We start from the raw sequence: 16,904 nt of genomic DNA, 5'->3' as shown, positions 1-16,904 counted from the left end.
ATTTTCAGGAAGTTTTCTATGTGCCAGGTACCATCTCAGTTGCTTACAAGGCATTGTATCATTTACTCCTCCTAAAGGCTGTCGTGCTCTCTCTGTTACTCCCCAAATGGCGGTGGCTGGTGACTATACAATGATTCTATGACTACCTGGCATGTAAGTGCATTTGGGCAGATGTTACCGAAGAAGAAGTTCCGTGGTTACCATGAACATCTACATACCATCCCACTACTTACCCTTCTGCCTAGAATCTGGTTGATAGCGGCACTTTCCTTTAGGGTGCACTCAGCTACGACATTCGCTCTCATTTCTTTCATGTATAACATAAAGGCATTCAGAGGCTTCTTGATGTGAGGTCTCTTGGGCTCCTGCTCCTTCCTCTGTTCATGCTGAGGCTTCCTAAAGGGCGGGGGAGGGGAAGAGGTGAGCCCAATAAGGAAGACGTGGCAGGAGAGAAGCAGAGCATCTGCTTATACCACAAGTCCAGCTCAGGCTGGGGGCTCTCTGTAAGCCCCCAGAACACCATCAACTTAGAAGAGCACCCCATCAACTCCCTGTGGATAAGGATCCTTTGGTTTGAGGAAGTTTACCTATAGCTATAGAAGGGGTGAACACAACATGGAAATGGGCTTGTGAAGATGCTCCATCTAAGCTTTTAGATGCTCCTTGGTCACCTCGGGAAAAGCTGAACATACAGTGCGGGGGGTCAGTCCTCCTCCAGAACTGAGGTTCTTAACTTTTTTGGGGTCAACGGCCCCTCTGAGAAGCTAATGAAACCTTAGACTCTCTCCCCCAAACACACGCACACTGGTTTTGCCTGTATTTGCAGGGGTTTTATGGATGATCACGTGCTCCCTGCCACCCCATCCATCCTCCCATCCCAGTACAAACCCTAGATTAAGAAACTCAATTACTAATCTCTTCGGACAATCTAGCCCTGCTGTAACAGCCTGGGATAACCCTGGCCTGACAGGAAATCCTGGGCTTGGTTTGCCCCTTTCCCTTGAATTCTGTGCTCTTGAAGCCTCGATGCAGGGCGACTGCCTTTGCAGAAGGAAATGCACTGAACCCTCCAATCTACTTCGCTCCTGTGCTCCTCAAGAATCGGAACCCGATTAAAGCCTTGTAGTAAATGGCTAAACCGCTCAAGTTACTCACGCTATGCTCTGAAGATCACCCCCCTTCGGTGAGTTTCCCTTGATCTTTTGAGGTCTGTGCTCCTCTTCAATCTCAGACCCAGAACCAGAGCAGTGAGAATCAAGCTGCTTTTGAGGACAGAGCTTTTGAGGCGGGGCTACACTGATTTCCGTAATGACAGACAGGGGGCAGATTCAACAACAGCGAAAGAGGAGAAACTGTGTGGTTTAAGTCCTTAGTACCGTAAGGCACTCGCGGGTGAAGACGGGGGCACACTTACACGTGCATTAGGTCGCTGTCAGCGTGCGGGTGTTCCTGTTTGACCTGAGGTGTTACGATAGCTGGATGTGGGATGCCAGTTGTGTGGGGACCGGGAGGACCAGGAATCATATGAGGAGAAAACCTAAAAGAAGGAAAGACAAGAAAACAAAATGTACCGCTGTAGCAAAAGCTAGACAGAATTTCCAAACAACCCGCTGGCTGCTATGGGTTGGGAGCGAAAACACACCTTCATACGCAGGAGTATTAGCTCTAAGTTAGAGCAGCCCGGTGATTAATTTCTTTCCTTTCTGTATTCAGGTGGAAAATATTTATAATTACGTGCCACCTCACAGATTTTTTTTCAAGCTAATGGTACAATCTGGCATTTCTCCTGGGAGGGCTCTAGGCCATAGGATTAAAAAAAAAAAAAAAAAAGAGTCACTTTTCTTGCAAAGCAGTTTTCAGAGAAGAATTTCAAGAACAATTACTGGAAATATAACACTATATGAAGATTTAGCTTTTTAAATGATTAAAAAATCTAAAGACATCACATTTTAAACTCTCTGTCTACATTCCTAAGCAAACCTTCACATTAAGAGTCTTCTTCTCCTGTTGGCTTTTTTCCTACTACTAGGAGAGAACAATTGAGAAGACAGGGGACTGGAAGATTTGTTCAGTCCCCAATTTAATAAGGTCACCATCAACATCACCCCAAATAATTTTCTACACATAAAGAAAGTAGTGTTTGAGAGATCTGGCCTAATGGAAAACTGATAACAAAATTAAGGGGAAGGATTTAATTAAAGGGAAGGATACAGTTCTGCTTCAAGGTAAAAACTACGTATGCTAAAATGAAGGCTTTTTCCCAGAGTATACTTGTAGAGCATTAAACAAATCTTAAAACATCCAACTACCATCCAACACAAAGGAGGGAAACAGCCATGCAAGAAAAATAAAACAAATGAAGACAGAACTTTCAACAGGCTCTTTGGATAAATTTGGATACGCTTTAGAAATTTTTGTTTCTCAAGCTCTTTTAAAGTCAACAATTTAATTCAACAAAAACAACTTTCTCAGGTCTTTTCATCGCCGCCTGTACAGTTAATTCCTTCTTCTGGGAAGGAAAGAAGGGACTCTGCTTGGATATGTAATATTTCAGAAACAAATTTTTAAAAATTAAGGAGGCATGGGAAAAATACAAACATTTGATCAAATCATAACGCTCTGGTAACTGTACCATTTGCAAAAATACATGATGCTGGTTATTTGCCCGTGAGAAAATCCCGTCGTCACACAATTCTTACAATGTTAAAAAAAAAAGTGTACAGAGAGATTTGGGGGGAAGGATATTAATTTCATCCTCTCGCAATCAGCTAGATTTACAACCTACTGAAAAAATAACGTTTCTTTAAAAGCTGAAATTCGCCACAGAAAACTGCGAATTTCATACCGATGTAAAAAAGTAAAGATTCACAACCAGTTACTAACCCAACAGTTTGACTTCTAGCACGTTAATGCTAGCTCCCTTGAAAAAGCCACATTGAACACGCAGATGACACACCACAAATGTGTGTGTACATCAAAGCACAGGGCACAGAAGCCATCCTTTCCAGAGGCAAAAGCATTACACACAGCGGTGTGGCACAGCAGACCTCACAGAGCTTCGCTTGCACCAACGTGTCCACACGGGGCCTGATTCACACACTAGGACATGCAGCCCCGTATGGCCTGACAGCCTGTGAGCACCGTCCCTTCTCTTCCGACGGCCTTGGTCCCGAAGGCTCTAGACTATCTGGGCGTTTTCAAACACTGGCACGTGAAACTGATACAACTTTCCTCATAGAGAGCAAATTAGAAAACTCAGATCAAACCGGTCTCTATTCTCCGCCCCCCCGACCCCACCCCCATCATATTTTGAATCGAACAAGCTCTTCTGATAATGTCCCCTCTGGGGACGTTTCCCGTCCCACAGTCAGGTGGCAGCGAAGTCTTCTGGAGGGAGACACGGGTTCCCGGGGCGGCCGAGTCCATCCCCCTGGTGGGCGTGGCTGGCGCTGCTGGGGGAGGACCCTCCGGGACGCCTAGTGTGGGAGCCAGGCACCCTGCGCAGACAGACGCGCAGGCCGAGCCGTGCACCCGCCCGGCCAGGACCGAGAGGCAAGCAGAGGCGCGCTAGCTGCAAGCGCAGGAAGGGCAGCCTGTCCTGGAGCGCCCGGTTCCACCTCCACCTACCTGGACATGGAAGTGTCGACTGACAGGGAGGATGGGTAGGGTTGCCTGAAGCCTCCCGTGACGGGATATACAGGCTGACCTTGCCTGAGGTCACAGAAGAAAGGAACCCATCAATGACAAAGCATGACTTACCAACCAGCAGTAAGAGTTTCAGGAGGGGAGGAACTCAAACCAGAATTTGGGGGGAGTGTTACCGGGGCATTGCTTCAGTCACCCGTCTCCTTCCCTTCCTGGACACCCTCCGCCCAACCAAAGCATCTTCTGCCTTGAAGGAAATCTCCCACCGCCGTCCGTGAACGACCTGTCGTCTATCCCTTCCCCTCTCCCATCCCCACGAATGCTTTGAACAACAGGTAAACAATGTTTTTACTGAATATAACAGAACCTGAGAATGGTGAGATACTCCTTTTAGGTTAGTAGATTCTTTATCAGAATCTTTGAGCATTTCAGGGAAGGGAAGAAAGAAGGAAATAAAAGTTTATATTTACATAAAAATGAACAAAGTTTTTAAAACACTGCACTTCCCCCCCCCCTTATATATCCATGCTACAGGGAAGAAATAAAAGATCGACTCATCGGAGTTATTTTCTCTCTCCTCTGAGAATTCCATCTCTCCCTCTGCTTTTCCTACATCTCACACTTCGCATTTACACGGTCTTTATTTCCAGATGCCACTGGTGCAACTCGGCCCAGGATTATTGCCCCTGAGTAGCTAAGTTCAGAGAGAATAATTGCTGTAGCTTTGAAAATATCTGCATAATCAATTAAATTCAGACAGAGTTACTGACTGAGAGATTTAATGCAAAGAGAAGAGGGAAAGCTGGAATTTCCATGGCAGGATGAGCCTCCTTATGAAGAAGAGATAATCTAAGGATGTCAAGGTAGGGAAACTGGGGCCTTGACGTGGGAGCTGTGGGGACTGAGAGCCAGATGAAGAAAGGAGAGAAAACATCTGCTGAAGTTGCAGCGCTCTGTCCATGGAGTGAGCGGTGGGGAGAGGAGAGGAAGGGAAGTGGGAACAGGGAAAGCTGCGCGCTAACAATAAAATGACAAAAATAGGCTACATCACATGCAGTGATTCTTTCTCCCCTAAATACATTTCTTTTCCTTTACCTTTACAATTAAAAAAATTTGAAAGGAATGTTACGGATTTTTCAGAAATAACAAAATAGAGAGCATTTGGATTCTGCAAAGAGAAGTCCAAACATCAGTTTTTCACGCCTCTGAACTCAAACTGGTGCTTATTTTATTAAAATTCAAAAGATGCTTTTGCACTTGCATTTCTCCCTAGTTATCTGTCATTTATCTCACTTGCCCATTTATAAGCAAAGATCGATATTCAATACATCTAAGGTTATGTTTCAAAAATATAAGTTGTTCAGAAAGAACTAGAAAAGAAAAATCCACACTAAACACTTTGTACAGGCATAGCAAATGCCCAAAGCCACAAATTGAATCCATAAAACTATAAGCTTCAAAGCAAATGCTACACAGCCATTTTCTACACATATTAGCAAACGCATTCAATCCATTTCAAAGTCTGTATGTTTTTTAATCTTTTAAATTGAAATGAAATAAAGTTAGCACCTTGCTTGTTGATGTGAAGTTTCTTCAACTCCAGTGTTATCATTCATAAAGCTAATTTCCATGAATGGGAAGTAGAAGAACACGTGTTCAAACGCCTGGCTAAATGTTGCAGGAAGGATCTTACCAGCCAAGAGGTGGGGTAATCTGTCCAACACCACCCGGAGACAGGGGATAGAAGGTAGGGATCTCGGGAGCTGGAGGATGTCTGGACATGCCTATTAAAAAGAACAACAGAGAGGTAGAGTTTTCAGACTCATAGGACATTCGACTTTAAGAGAAATAGAAAGGCAAGCAAATGCGTGATGTCATTAATACTTAAGCTCTAGAATGAAACAGTATTTATTTTTCAGATCCATTTAACAGAAGTCAGTTTGTTAACTTTTCTCAAGATTTCAGCATCTGAGAAAACAGGCATTAAGGTAGTACATCCTGAGGAGCTCCTGAAAGAGTAAATATGCTGCTAGTAAAACAGGCATCAAAATAAGACTTTAAAATTATTTCGTTTGCCCTCATTATAATATCACTTTGGTCAGGAGAATGGTAGACAATTGTTTTTGTGTAGAATGGAAAATGACAGCCCTTCATAAGTAGAAGGCCTGCCATGGTGTTCAAGGATTAGGTAAATTGCTACTTTCAGATTTTCACTGGCTCCCTTATGGACACATAGATTTGGGAAATGTGATACCTCAGAGGATCAAAGATTAATTAGAAATCATCTTCAGCCCCATAATGGTCCTACTTGATATGATTCATTTGGTCTCTGCCCCTTCAGCTCCAGCTAAGCTCTTCATCAAGTTGAGTCCTCTGGGCTCCAAGGTCAAGCTGTTCTGGATTAGTTGTATTCCACAGAAAATGAGAGTGCCACCAAATTGTTTCTTGAGCTCACACTCCCTGGAGCACACTGCCCTATAACTGTAAAAACCACCTGAAGGGGCTTCCCTGGTGGCGCAGTGGTTGAGAGTCCGCCTGCCGATGCAGGGGACATGGGTTCGTGCCCCGGTCAGGTCAGGGAGGATCCCACATGCCACGGAGCGGCTGGGCCTGTGAGCCATGGCCGCTGAGCCTGCGCGTCTGGAGCCTGTGCTCTGCATGGGGAGAGGCCACAACAGTGAGTGGCCCGCGTACCGCAATAAAAAAAAAAATTAAAAAAAAAAAAAAACACCTGAAGATTGTACCTAATCCTAGTCCCAGATGACACCTCTTTGTTTATATCTCTTACCTTGGGTACAGAAAAGAAGGGCTAAGACGCACACATAAAAATGCAAAATAAAAACTTAGATTTAGATTTGGGGGAAAGTGCTTCTGAACAGAAAAGAGCCACATGAGTTTCTTTACATAGCTAATCTGGCTTTAAAAGGCCATTACCATGTGCAAAGACACATTCCCAGGTTTAACACCCAGCATATGCATTCAGTGGCTGTAATTATATTAGCCGGTATGCAAATTAGGTGAGTATACAGAAGATGCCCTTTAAGTATGCTGCTTTTTTTTTTACTATTTAAAATGTTTATGAATTTCATTTGGATCTTAAAAGATACTGAAGGCCTTGAGCATATGGGAATGGCTTAAGAAGTGTTGCCTTCAAAGTGGATGTTAATTTGACTTTGAAGTTAGGACAAACTATGTCTCAACTCTCAGAGAAAGGTCTTTAATCTTTCTCTTAACAGAGAGTTTACAGGAGATCATCTGAGGTTTTACTGTTTTTAAAAGAATAGTCTAAAATCTCCTTTTTTGATCTCTTATCACTTTCAAATTTAATGAGTATTCTTTTAATTCCTTTATATCATCAATTCACCAAAAGCACTGCATACAATGGGACCTAGGGCATTCTGCGGATCCACTCTCTCCCACTGAAGCAGAACCACTGGCAGCTGCTTTTTGGAAGCTGGAAGTTCACCTTAGCAGAGTTACCATCAAATCTCCCTTTTTTTTAAAGTGAGAAATACTGCTTCTTTTGGTCACAGCAGACCCCAAATTTCATACTCTGGGATTTTTTTCTTGGGTCTGGGGAGGTAGGGGCAGCAGGGGTGCCTACAGTGGTGATTCTTGACGTATCAGAATCACAGGGAAGTTTCTCCAACTCGCTGCCTCCCTCACTCTGACACTCTGATACCTCTCCAAGCCTCAGGTTCTGCAGGGGGGCTGCTCAGTTTTGAAAAGAAAAACCAGGCCAACTCAGAAGAACTTGGAAAACTTTGCAGAAATTTGAACTTGAAAATCATAATTAGAGATGGAATTGTCTGAATTGTCTCCTTTAATCCCTTTGTTGGAGAGGTGAAGTGACTGTTCAGGTACCTAAAAAATGCGATTTGTCCTGGGATCTTATCTCTGGGATGCAGAGAAGTAGCCTGCTTTCAATCACATGTCTCTAAGCAGACAAGCTTGAAACCTTGCTCTCCACTCTAGTCCATGTTCTGAGTACACTGAGAAGGCTGAACTAGTGATTCTGTGTGGGAGTAATCTGACAGAACAAAAAATACAAACTAGCTGGATTTGGTTTCACTGCTTAAGAAGAAAGGAGGGAACTACCATTTACTTAGCACCTGCTACATGCTAGTTCCTATGCTGGGTATTTAATTTGACTCTTCCTATTAAAATTCTACTCATATTTCAGATACCTCTCTCTCATGGAATATTCTCTAACTTTTATTGCTCTGAGAAATCTTTCTTCTTTGAATTTACAACATTTCATTTGTACTTTTAACATGGTACTTAAGATATTCTTCACTTTGCTTTATAGTGAGGTTGTACAAATGGTTTCCTGCCTGAGCCTTGTACACTGCTTGGAAAAAAGAGACCGTGTTTTCCCCATCTGTGCATCAAACTATGGCTGTCTCCGCAGGAGGCTCTGAATATACTTCTGAGTGACTAAACAAATGAACAGGTGAAATAAATGGACCCATTCCCCATGCTGGGTCAGTACTATAACCGTTTTGCACGTACATACATGATGTGGCTTAGGTCATTACATGAGAAGAAAGTGGATCTGTGTTTTCTAAATAGCTTATTGTTGTTTTAAGATCCCGTTTCCAAAGATTCCTAGAAGTGTGTGCCTCTCTACCAACTCCTGTGCTACTTTAGACACATTTCACATCATTCATTTAATGAGTATTTATTGAACACTTAACTATATTCTGGAGGCTCTATGCAGTATATCCTTAAAATTTTTAAACTTTTATAAATAACTTTTATAAACACAGCTAAAATGATTCTGGTATCAGACTTCATGGATACAGTAATTCTGCCACTCGCTAGCTATATGTCCTTGAGGAAGTTATTTAATTATTATTCTGTAAAATCAGAATGAAAATGAAATAAGTGTTGTTGTGAGGAATAAATGCATTCGTATATAATACTGAGAAGTGCTTGGTATATAGTATAAGCACTATGTTGAGTGTTTGTTGTTATTTATAAGGATACAAACATATAAACAGGTACGTAAACCCAGTATTCCTTAAAAGCTCTTTCAACATTTTTATCAGACACAATGAGTGGAACAAAATGATAGGTATTAGCTTCCCTTGCTTTTCCTACAACTAACTACACCTACACACCTGCACCCCACACCCTATCCCGAAACACATACTGAGGGAAATGTAAAACCTAATACGCTTCCTAATAGGAAATTAACCTAAAGTTATTTTCCTACAAATGAGAATGGGTTCTGCTGACAAGCAGTTTATATTTATCGGATAATTCCACCTAGGGTTAGAGTATGAACACGATATTCTTTTTTTTGGATTTGGGGGGGATAAAGCTAGCCAGCTTCCCAAGGAACTTTGAAATCAGCAACTCAGTACCACCATGTTATAACCAGCTGTATGTGATATAACCAAAAGGCAGGCAGAAGGAGAGAAAAGAGAGTAAATGCAAGAGATCCAGTAAGCCTTAGACTTTTTTTTCCCTTATACTTATTTTTTGGTGATCAATGTACCCAAATATAATGATATGAACTCAAAATCATGTAAGTTAGTACTTTTTAAAAAATTAGTTCTTTTCAAACCAAGGTTTTATATCCCCCTAACTACACGGTGATGAGGTACACGAAGTCCAGGACAAAAAATTAATTAAAAACAGGATTTTTATATTAAAACAAATGTAAACTGTGTATGGAGTAGAATGCAAAAATCACACGAATTTTTAGGACAAAATACTTCAAAGAAACTGCAAGCAGACAATTTCTATTCATGCCCACTAGTCTCTTCTCTAGTTCTAAAAAGTTTGTTTAAAAAAAAAAAGTTTGAGGAGTAATGATATAAATTACAATTAGCAAGGTAAAACAAGGTAGGGTAGCCATAAGATATGGAAACAGAAGAGAAAGTGTAATTGTAATTGGTAGCTAGTCAGAAAATTGTCTGTTTCAAAAAACTGAACTCTCCTAGGGACTTCCCTGGTGGTCCAGTGGGTAAGACTCCGCGCTGCCAATGCAGGGGGCCCAGGTTCCATCCCTGGTTGGGGAACTAGATCCCGCACGCATCCCACAACTAAAGCCCGGCACAGCCAAAATAAATAAATATTTTTATAAACCAAAACAAAACAAAAAATTGAACTCTCCTAGACTTCCTGAAAGAACAACTTCTGAACCATCATGTGTTACTCCTTTAAAAATTTTTATAATGTTATTCTTTTAAACAAGTCCGTTTCAAAGTGCTCAGAACAGGGACTGGGATATAATAAGTACTATGTAATTGTTAAGTAAATAAACGGTTTAAAACTAAATAAAACAGGCTGTGGGATTATTTTTGCTAATAGCTTGTTCAGGGCTTTTATATCTATCTTTAACTGTCATCCGCATCTTTATGGTCCTCAGAGGCCAAGGTCATATTGGTCATATGGTCCCCCTTGGCCACGGCCAACGTCATATTCATCATATGGTCCCCCTTGGCCATGGCCAAGGTCATATTGGTCATATGGTCCCCCTTGGCCATGGCCAACGTCATATTGGTCATATGGTCACCCTTGGCCACGGCCAAGGTCATATTCGTCATATGGTCTCCCTTGGCCATGGCCAAGGTCATATTCTTGAGCTTCCCTCTCAAACTCAGCCTTCTTCCTAAGATGCCTATTTTAATTCCCTTTCTCACTACATATTCACAGACCTGTCTCTGATGTTTCTTATTCTTTGGAGGTCCTTGACAAAAGGAAAGAGAGGAGAGGAAGGACTGGAAATGAGGAATAAAACAGAGACAAACCCAGACACATCGGCCTTGATGACTTCTGCCTTCTCTAAGTAAAGGTACCTGGGCTCCACTCAAGCGAAGTCCAACGGTAACTAAGTCCTCAAACAGTCGTCTTTTTAATAAAGGTGGGAAATGAACATGATACATATTTAACCTAGAAGTGTTCACAGCAGTGGGAAAAACACCCAGCCTCTGAACTCCACTTTTTTTTTTACATACTTACTATATTTTGTTGTTCACTATCGATCAAAGATAGGCCTGGACAAACGGGTGAAGTGCTGGAGGCGGCACATTTGACCCCTATATACATTCTCTGCCTTCATGTGGTTTTACAGGACCCTTTATTTTGAATGTCTAAAGAGCCCGTTGAGGTCCAAGGATGTATGTATGTGGGAAGAATAAGGGCTATCCTGTGAACAAACTCCCCCTCAAAGTCTGCTCTAAGCTGACATGACCAGAAGGCTTGGAGAACCCGAGCTTTGTGTCGGGTGTGTATGAACCCACACCCACACCCATCAGGTTAGAAAACAGGCGTCTTGATTTTTCAGACCGCTTATGATGTGTGTTTCTCTGTAAATGATACAGAAGCAGAACTTGGTAATAATGTAGAGAAGCAAAATAAGACTCACGTTGCTTTGACTTTAGACAGAGATTGTTTTGTATTTTAATTATATTTATATCTAAATTGGTGCTGGGAAACAACAAAGAGAGGAGAAAACACAACAGGGATATAAAGACCAAAAGAAATCACAAAAGGCTCAAAAAGGTAACATTTGAGGAAAAAACAATCTCCTACTTTGTCCCTTTTCTACCTTTTTTTTTTTTTTTTTTTTTAACACTATCAACACCTAGTACATGCTAAAATAAACAAATACGGCAGGGGGCACCGAGGACTGAATTTGTAATATATTTTCATAACATATTGGTTTACACTGTGATCATAGATCATCAGAGCTGTCACTTTGAAATGACCCTTCAATATTTTTGTTCTGTTTTCTTTTTTTTTAATCCTGAAAAGAAAAGAAGCCAACAACAAATTCTTGTATGCTTATTAGATGTGGCGCATATATACAATGGAATATTACTCAGCCATAAAAAGAAACGAAATTGAGCTATTTGTAATGAAGGTGGATAGACCTAGAGTCTGTCATACAGAGTGAAGTAAGTCAGAAAGAGAAAGACAAATACCGTATGCTAACACGGTATATATATATATGGAATTTATGGAAATTTAAGGAAATTTGTAGGAAATTTCCTTAAATATATGGAATATATTTGGAAATTATATTATGGAATATACATTTAATATATATTTAATATAATATATAATTTAATTAAATATATATTAAATTAAATATATAAATATATATTTAATTTAATATATATTTAAATATATATTAATATATATTTACAGAATGTATATATATAATATATATTACAGAATATATATTCTGTAATATATATTTACAGAATATATATATATATATTCTGTAAATATATATATATATATATATATATATATATATATGGTGGATAGACCTAGAGTCTGTCATACAGAGTGAAGTAAGTCAGAAAGAGAAAGACAAATACCGTATGCTAACACGGTATATATATATATGGAATTTATGGAAATTTAAGGAAATTTGTAGGAAATTTCCTTAAATATATGGAATATATTTGGAATTTAAGGAAAAAAAATGTCATGAAGAACCTAGGGGTAAGACAGGAATAAAGACACAGACCTACTAGAGAATGGACTTGAGGATATGGGGATGGGGAAGGGTGAGCTGTGTCAAAGCGAGAGAGAGGCATGGACATATATACACTACCAAACGTTAAGGTAGATAGCTAGTGGGAAGCAGCCGCATAGCACAGGGAGATCAGCTCGGTGCTCTGTGACCGCCTGGAGGGGTGGGATAGGGAGGGTGGGAGGGAGGGAGACGCAAGAGGGAAGAGATATGGGAACATATGTATATGTATAACTGATTCAGTTTGTTATAAAGCAGAAACTAACACACCATTGTAAAGCAATTATACTCCAATAAAGATGTAAAGCAATTATACTCCAATAAAGATGTAAAAAAAAAGAAATTGCTATCAAATAAATTCTTCTCCTACAAATGTATTATGACCCACCCAGTGACACGGGCGGAGGCCCTTGTGAGGTCACTCAGACTGATGAGATGAGGCTCCTTGCTTATCCAAAGTGGCCTGGGGAGGGAGGCAGGGCTCTCACCTTGTTTGGAGCTGACATCCGATGGGATGTGTGACGGGTGTGATCCTGGAGAAAAGTGCTCGTCGCTGTAAGTGATGAGGGGGGTGAGAGGATGGACTGCGTGGGATGGCTGCACCACGGGCACTTTATTTGACTGCAAAGTAACCACAAGGACAGCCGTTAATATGGACGCCCAGCTCCTGTCTCCTCTCCCTGCAGAAGTCACACAACAGCAGTCACTGGGCACCAGCACAACCCGAGAATCCTCTCCAGACCTGGACAACTGAATCATCTGCTCTACTCACTTAGATCCTCAGGATTTTCTCATGTTCCGTACTCAAGTACACGAATATCCCACCAAGAAGCAACCAGTTATTTAACCAAGGCCCCTTTGGAGATTTAGGTTGGTCACTATTATTCCATATGACGTAATTTCTAAACATACGTATTTACATTCCCCTTTTGGATTATCTCCTCAGGTTAGAGTCAGCAAAGAGCTACCGGAGCAAAAGCTGTGAATGTTTTATAAACTCTTTATTCATTATATATGTTTGGCATAAAAAAGGCACTCAATAAATATTGTTCCAAGAATACATAAATGAATAAATATTGTCAACTTGAAGGGCAACTTTTTAAACAACCCAGTATATATAAATCTGCTGTATTGATATCACCTTAGTTTATAAAATTCATAATTCTAGAGTTGTACATCTTTAAGAACCACATTATACCATATAGTTTTATAGTTTTGCCAATCAAGCATGACCATCATTCATTATGCTTTAGAGCTGCTCAGTTCATCTTCAGGTTCTTTAGTTTCTAGAAGTCTTAATTGATAAGAGCAAATTCCCCATCTTGAGCTTAACTGCATAATGTGAAATATGGCTTGTCAGAACACTCTAACTTGTTAGCATTTATATTTTAACATATTTTATATGTCTTATATGTGTTTAAAAGTAAACTTTATTATTTAATTTGGAATTCTAAAACAGTAACCCGTTTTAGAGGTTCAGGTTATTTATCTGGACCTCATCAATTTGAAATCTGGAATTCTTTTGTTTGGCTAAAGTTGACCCCGCCCCCAAGAAAGTGCCTACAAAGCAAATCAGTAATATAAACAAGATTCAGGCAGTTTAACCTAATCAGGGGATTGTTCTAAAAGGAACTCTACCCAACCCCTCAAGAGAGTAAACTCAACACAATTATATACATGCAAAATACGTTCCTGATTTTAAATTCATCTCCTAGTTAAAGCAGTCTCGGGAAGATCTCTATTTAGAAACACTACCGTAATAAGTAACTTGTGAATTTAAGAGGAATAGACTATAATGAATTGTAACTATTCTCTCATTCACTAGTTCAGACATGCCTTCACCACAGCCAGTTTGAAATAGTGAGACTGTTACTGTACTACAGACTAAAATGCACACGAAATCACTTTCTCCGGAAACAAATATCTGTTTAAACAAATATTTTAAAAATGTAAGTGCCTGAAAACTGCACAGTGTAAACTGCTTAAAATGTAGGGACATATCTGAACGGCTGAGGGCCCATAACACACTTGTGTATGGTGGCCGCACCTACGATGTACGCTGATGATTTCATGTTTTTTTTTTTACAAATTAGGTATAAACGGTACGTGGCTCCAACAGGAAAAACCATCCTCTCAGGAAAATTAGGAATAATCATACTAGTAACACTTAATTCTCTTTACAGTTAGTAATAGTAATTCTCTACACCCTATCATTACAACCTGCGCCCAAAAGAAACTTATGAAAAAAAAAAAAGCAAGGGGGAAAAAAATCACACTTTTTTAGACAATAACATAAATATCCATACTAGACTTTCCCCTATTTTATAATTATCAGCTTCCCTCTAATGGCAGAACTTGCGTAGCTCATATAGCCCTTGGCATTTATTAAATAGAGCACCATTATCAAAGCCACATGCCTTTTCTCCCTACACTTCTGCACAGACATCTATGCATATAAATGCGTAAAAGGTTAAAAAAAATCTTTCAATGCTTTTCAAGGGTTAATGATGCAGTTTGTCAAATACACAGAATGAGCTTCTTAAATACTTAGAATGCTAAATGGATGCTTCTTAAATATTTAGAATGCTAGAGGAAGTGGGAGGTGGGTGGGTGTGAGAATATTATTATTATAAACCCTTTTAAATACAGCAAAAATCGCAACACCCAAATGCTAAAATGAATATATTTCAACTATAGTTTAGAATAACTGCTTTGAGTTTCATTTTTCAGAGGTTTCATAAGAAGCATAATCGCCAAACAATCTACTTAGATATTTTCTTGGGGTAGTTAAAAAAGCATTGCAGAAATCTTCTGGGGAAAAAAAAATATGTATTTATTTTGCATGCCTTTCTCATCTCCAGAGCACCACCTTAAGGGACCTGCATTAGCAGGCAGCATCTTCTTGATGTCTGACCTATCCCTCCAGTCATATAGCTCAGAATCCGGTGCCATGAATTTTTGTTAAATTATGCTATCCTTGCTCTCCTCTTAATTTTACGGCTTTCAAGACAGATTTGCTTTCCTGTGGGAAGGAGATAAGAAGCTGAGGATTTTCATTTAAGCTCTGGCCTCGTCTTATATTTTGCAAGATGGATAGCGGAAGCAGTACTAGTAGGTGTGCTAAAGCCAACAAGGATTATGTCTATTTTTGTGGCCAAAAAATAAAAGCAATATGAAATCTCAATAATATGAGCGAGCCCAGTTCTAGGGTTTATATCTTGCCTCCTGCTGATCACCTCTGCTACGTATACAAAAGGGTCCAACCGACACCACGGATGCTCGGCACGTCGCCCTCACAGTCAAGTGTCCTCAGCCCTGAACAGTGGGCTTCCTCTGACATCAGGGGCTGCTGCCCTCTGATGCTACACGCACTGCGACTTTGTGTTAAGTTTTAAGACAGACAATATAACCATTCTTTTTTATCGCCCACCTTAAGGTTTTTTCTCTTTTTTTTGAACTTTTTATTTTATATTGGAGTACAGTTGATTAACAATGTTGTGTTGGTTTCAGGTGTACAGCCAAGTGATTCAGTTATACATATACATGTACCTATTCTTTTTCAAATTCTCTTCCCACTTAGGTTGTTACACAATATTGAGCAGAGTTCCCTGTGCTCTACAGTAGGTCCTTGTTGGTTATCTCTTTTAAACATAGCAGTGTGTGCATGTCAGTCCCAAACTCCCAACATAACCGTTCTTAACGCTAGTCTTCTCACCTCCAAATGACAATGTGCTGTATATTGGGGAGGGGAGTGTGTGAGGAGAGAAATAACTAATCGACTACTTAGCTTCTATAGACAAACTTACGTAACTACATTATAATGCCTAGTTACAGGTATATATGCGGGCACATGTGTATATTCATTAAGCACCTAAAATGTTCCAAACACTATTCTAGTGCGGATGGCCAATACAGACAAGGTCCCTGTTCTCACGCAGCTTCCTTCCTAGGGGCCTGGAAAATGGGGATGCGGGTATTGGAGACTAAATAATAAATAAATGTGTAAAAAACAAAACAAAAACCCCAAGCAAAATCTGAAAAGACGACATCAAGTGCTATGAAGAAGAGGAACCAGGTGACAGAAGAGACAGTGTATATCTAATCACATGTCTTCGTATCACATTAAAGCTGTAAGAAACCGAAAGTTCATTTAGCCCAAGATCCTTATTTTCTAAGACAGGAAGCTGAAAAACAGAGGTCACCAGGGAATGGGTGATCAAGCCATGACTACTGTCAACACTTACAGTAAGACAGCCTTACTCACTACACAACTCCAGTTAACACAGGGCCACTGTGAAGAAAATGGGAATGGAGACCCCCAGGCGCACTTAAGAGAGTGGAACCAAGCAGTAGAGAAACACCATCTTTCTTGCTCCTACCCTGTGCTGGGAACTGTGCACCTAGTACTGTACCTAATGGGACCCCAGTCTCCTGACTCCCCCTCTGGTGCTTTTCCCAGCATACAGCTCCCTGTAAGGGAGGGAGGAAGGGCAAAAATCATTTCGATTCTTTCTCATTCACAGGTAGAGTCAGGTAAGTCTTAGCTTCCAGAGGAGAGCCACCCGGTACTCTCAACGTGTGTCCTTTCCTTGATCATCTCAGGAAAACAGCATGCACAATTATCCACCTTTACAAGACACCTGGCAGCCTTAAGTCGTCCCAAATTCTCCACGCCTGCTCAGAGAGAGGTTCAGTAACTTGTCTACACTCATACGGGAGCAAGTGGCTGAGCCCGGCCACAGACCTTCATCTTCTGATTCCA

The 16,904-nt window shown here is 40.5% G+C and overlaps 1 protein-coding gene across 7 annotated transcripts in view; it reads right to left on the bottom strand.

The window, feature by feature from the left end:
• LEF1 (lymphoid enhancer binding factor 1) overlaps positions 1-16,904 on the bottom strand; it is a 119,214-nt gene that overhangs the window by 27,296 nt on the left and 75,014 nt on the right. For 5 of the 7 annotated variants that reach the window (XM_022567097.3, XM_022567099.3, XM_022567098.3 and 2 more), the window contains exons 4-8: positions 12,631-12,763; positions 5,339-5,429; positions 3,628-3,711; positions 1,415-1,537; positions 234-396 (exon numbers count right to left, since the gene is read on the bottom strand). In XM_022567097.3, the coding sequence (XP_022422805.1) occupies positions 234-396; positions 1,415-1,537; positions 3,628-3,711; positions 5,339-5,429; positions 12,631-12,763 (594 nt within the window). The remainder of the gene's footprint in view (positions 1-233; positions 397-1,414; positions 1,538-3,627; positions 3,712-5,338; positions 5,430-12,630; positions 12,764-16,904) is intronic. The other 2 variants (XM_022567100.3, XM_022567101.3) reach the window with 1 other exon arrangement.

Source organism: Delphinapterus leucas, chromosome 5 (genome assembly GCF_059928025.1).
Source record: "Delphinapterus leucas isolate spDelLeu-1000000601 "Yukka" chromosome 5, BTC_Dleu_Yukka2, whole genome shotgun sequence".
NCBI classification, from domain to species: domain Eukaryota; kingdom Metazoa; phylum Chordata; class Mammalia; order Artiodactyla; family Monodontidae; genus Delphinapterus; species Delphinapterus leucas.
The sequence above is the reverse complement of the archived record's forward strand: the minus strand, read 5'-3'. Positions and strand labels throughout refer to the sequence as shown.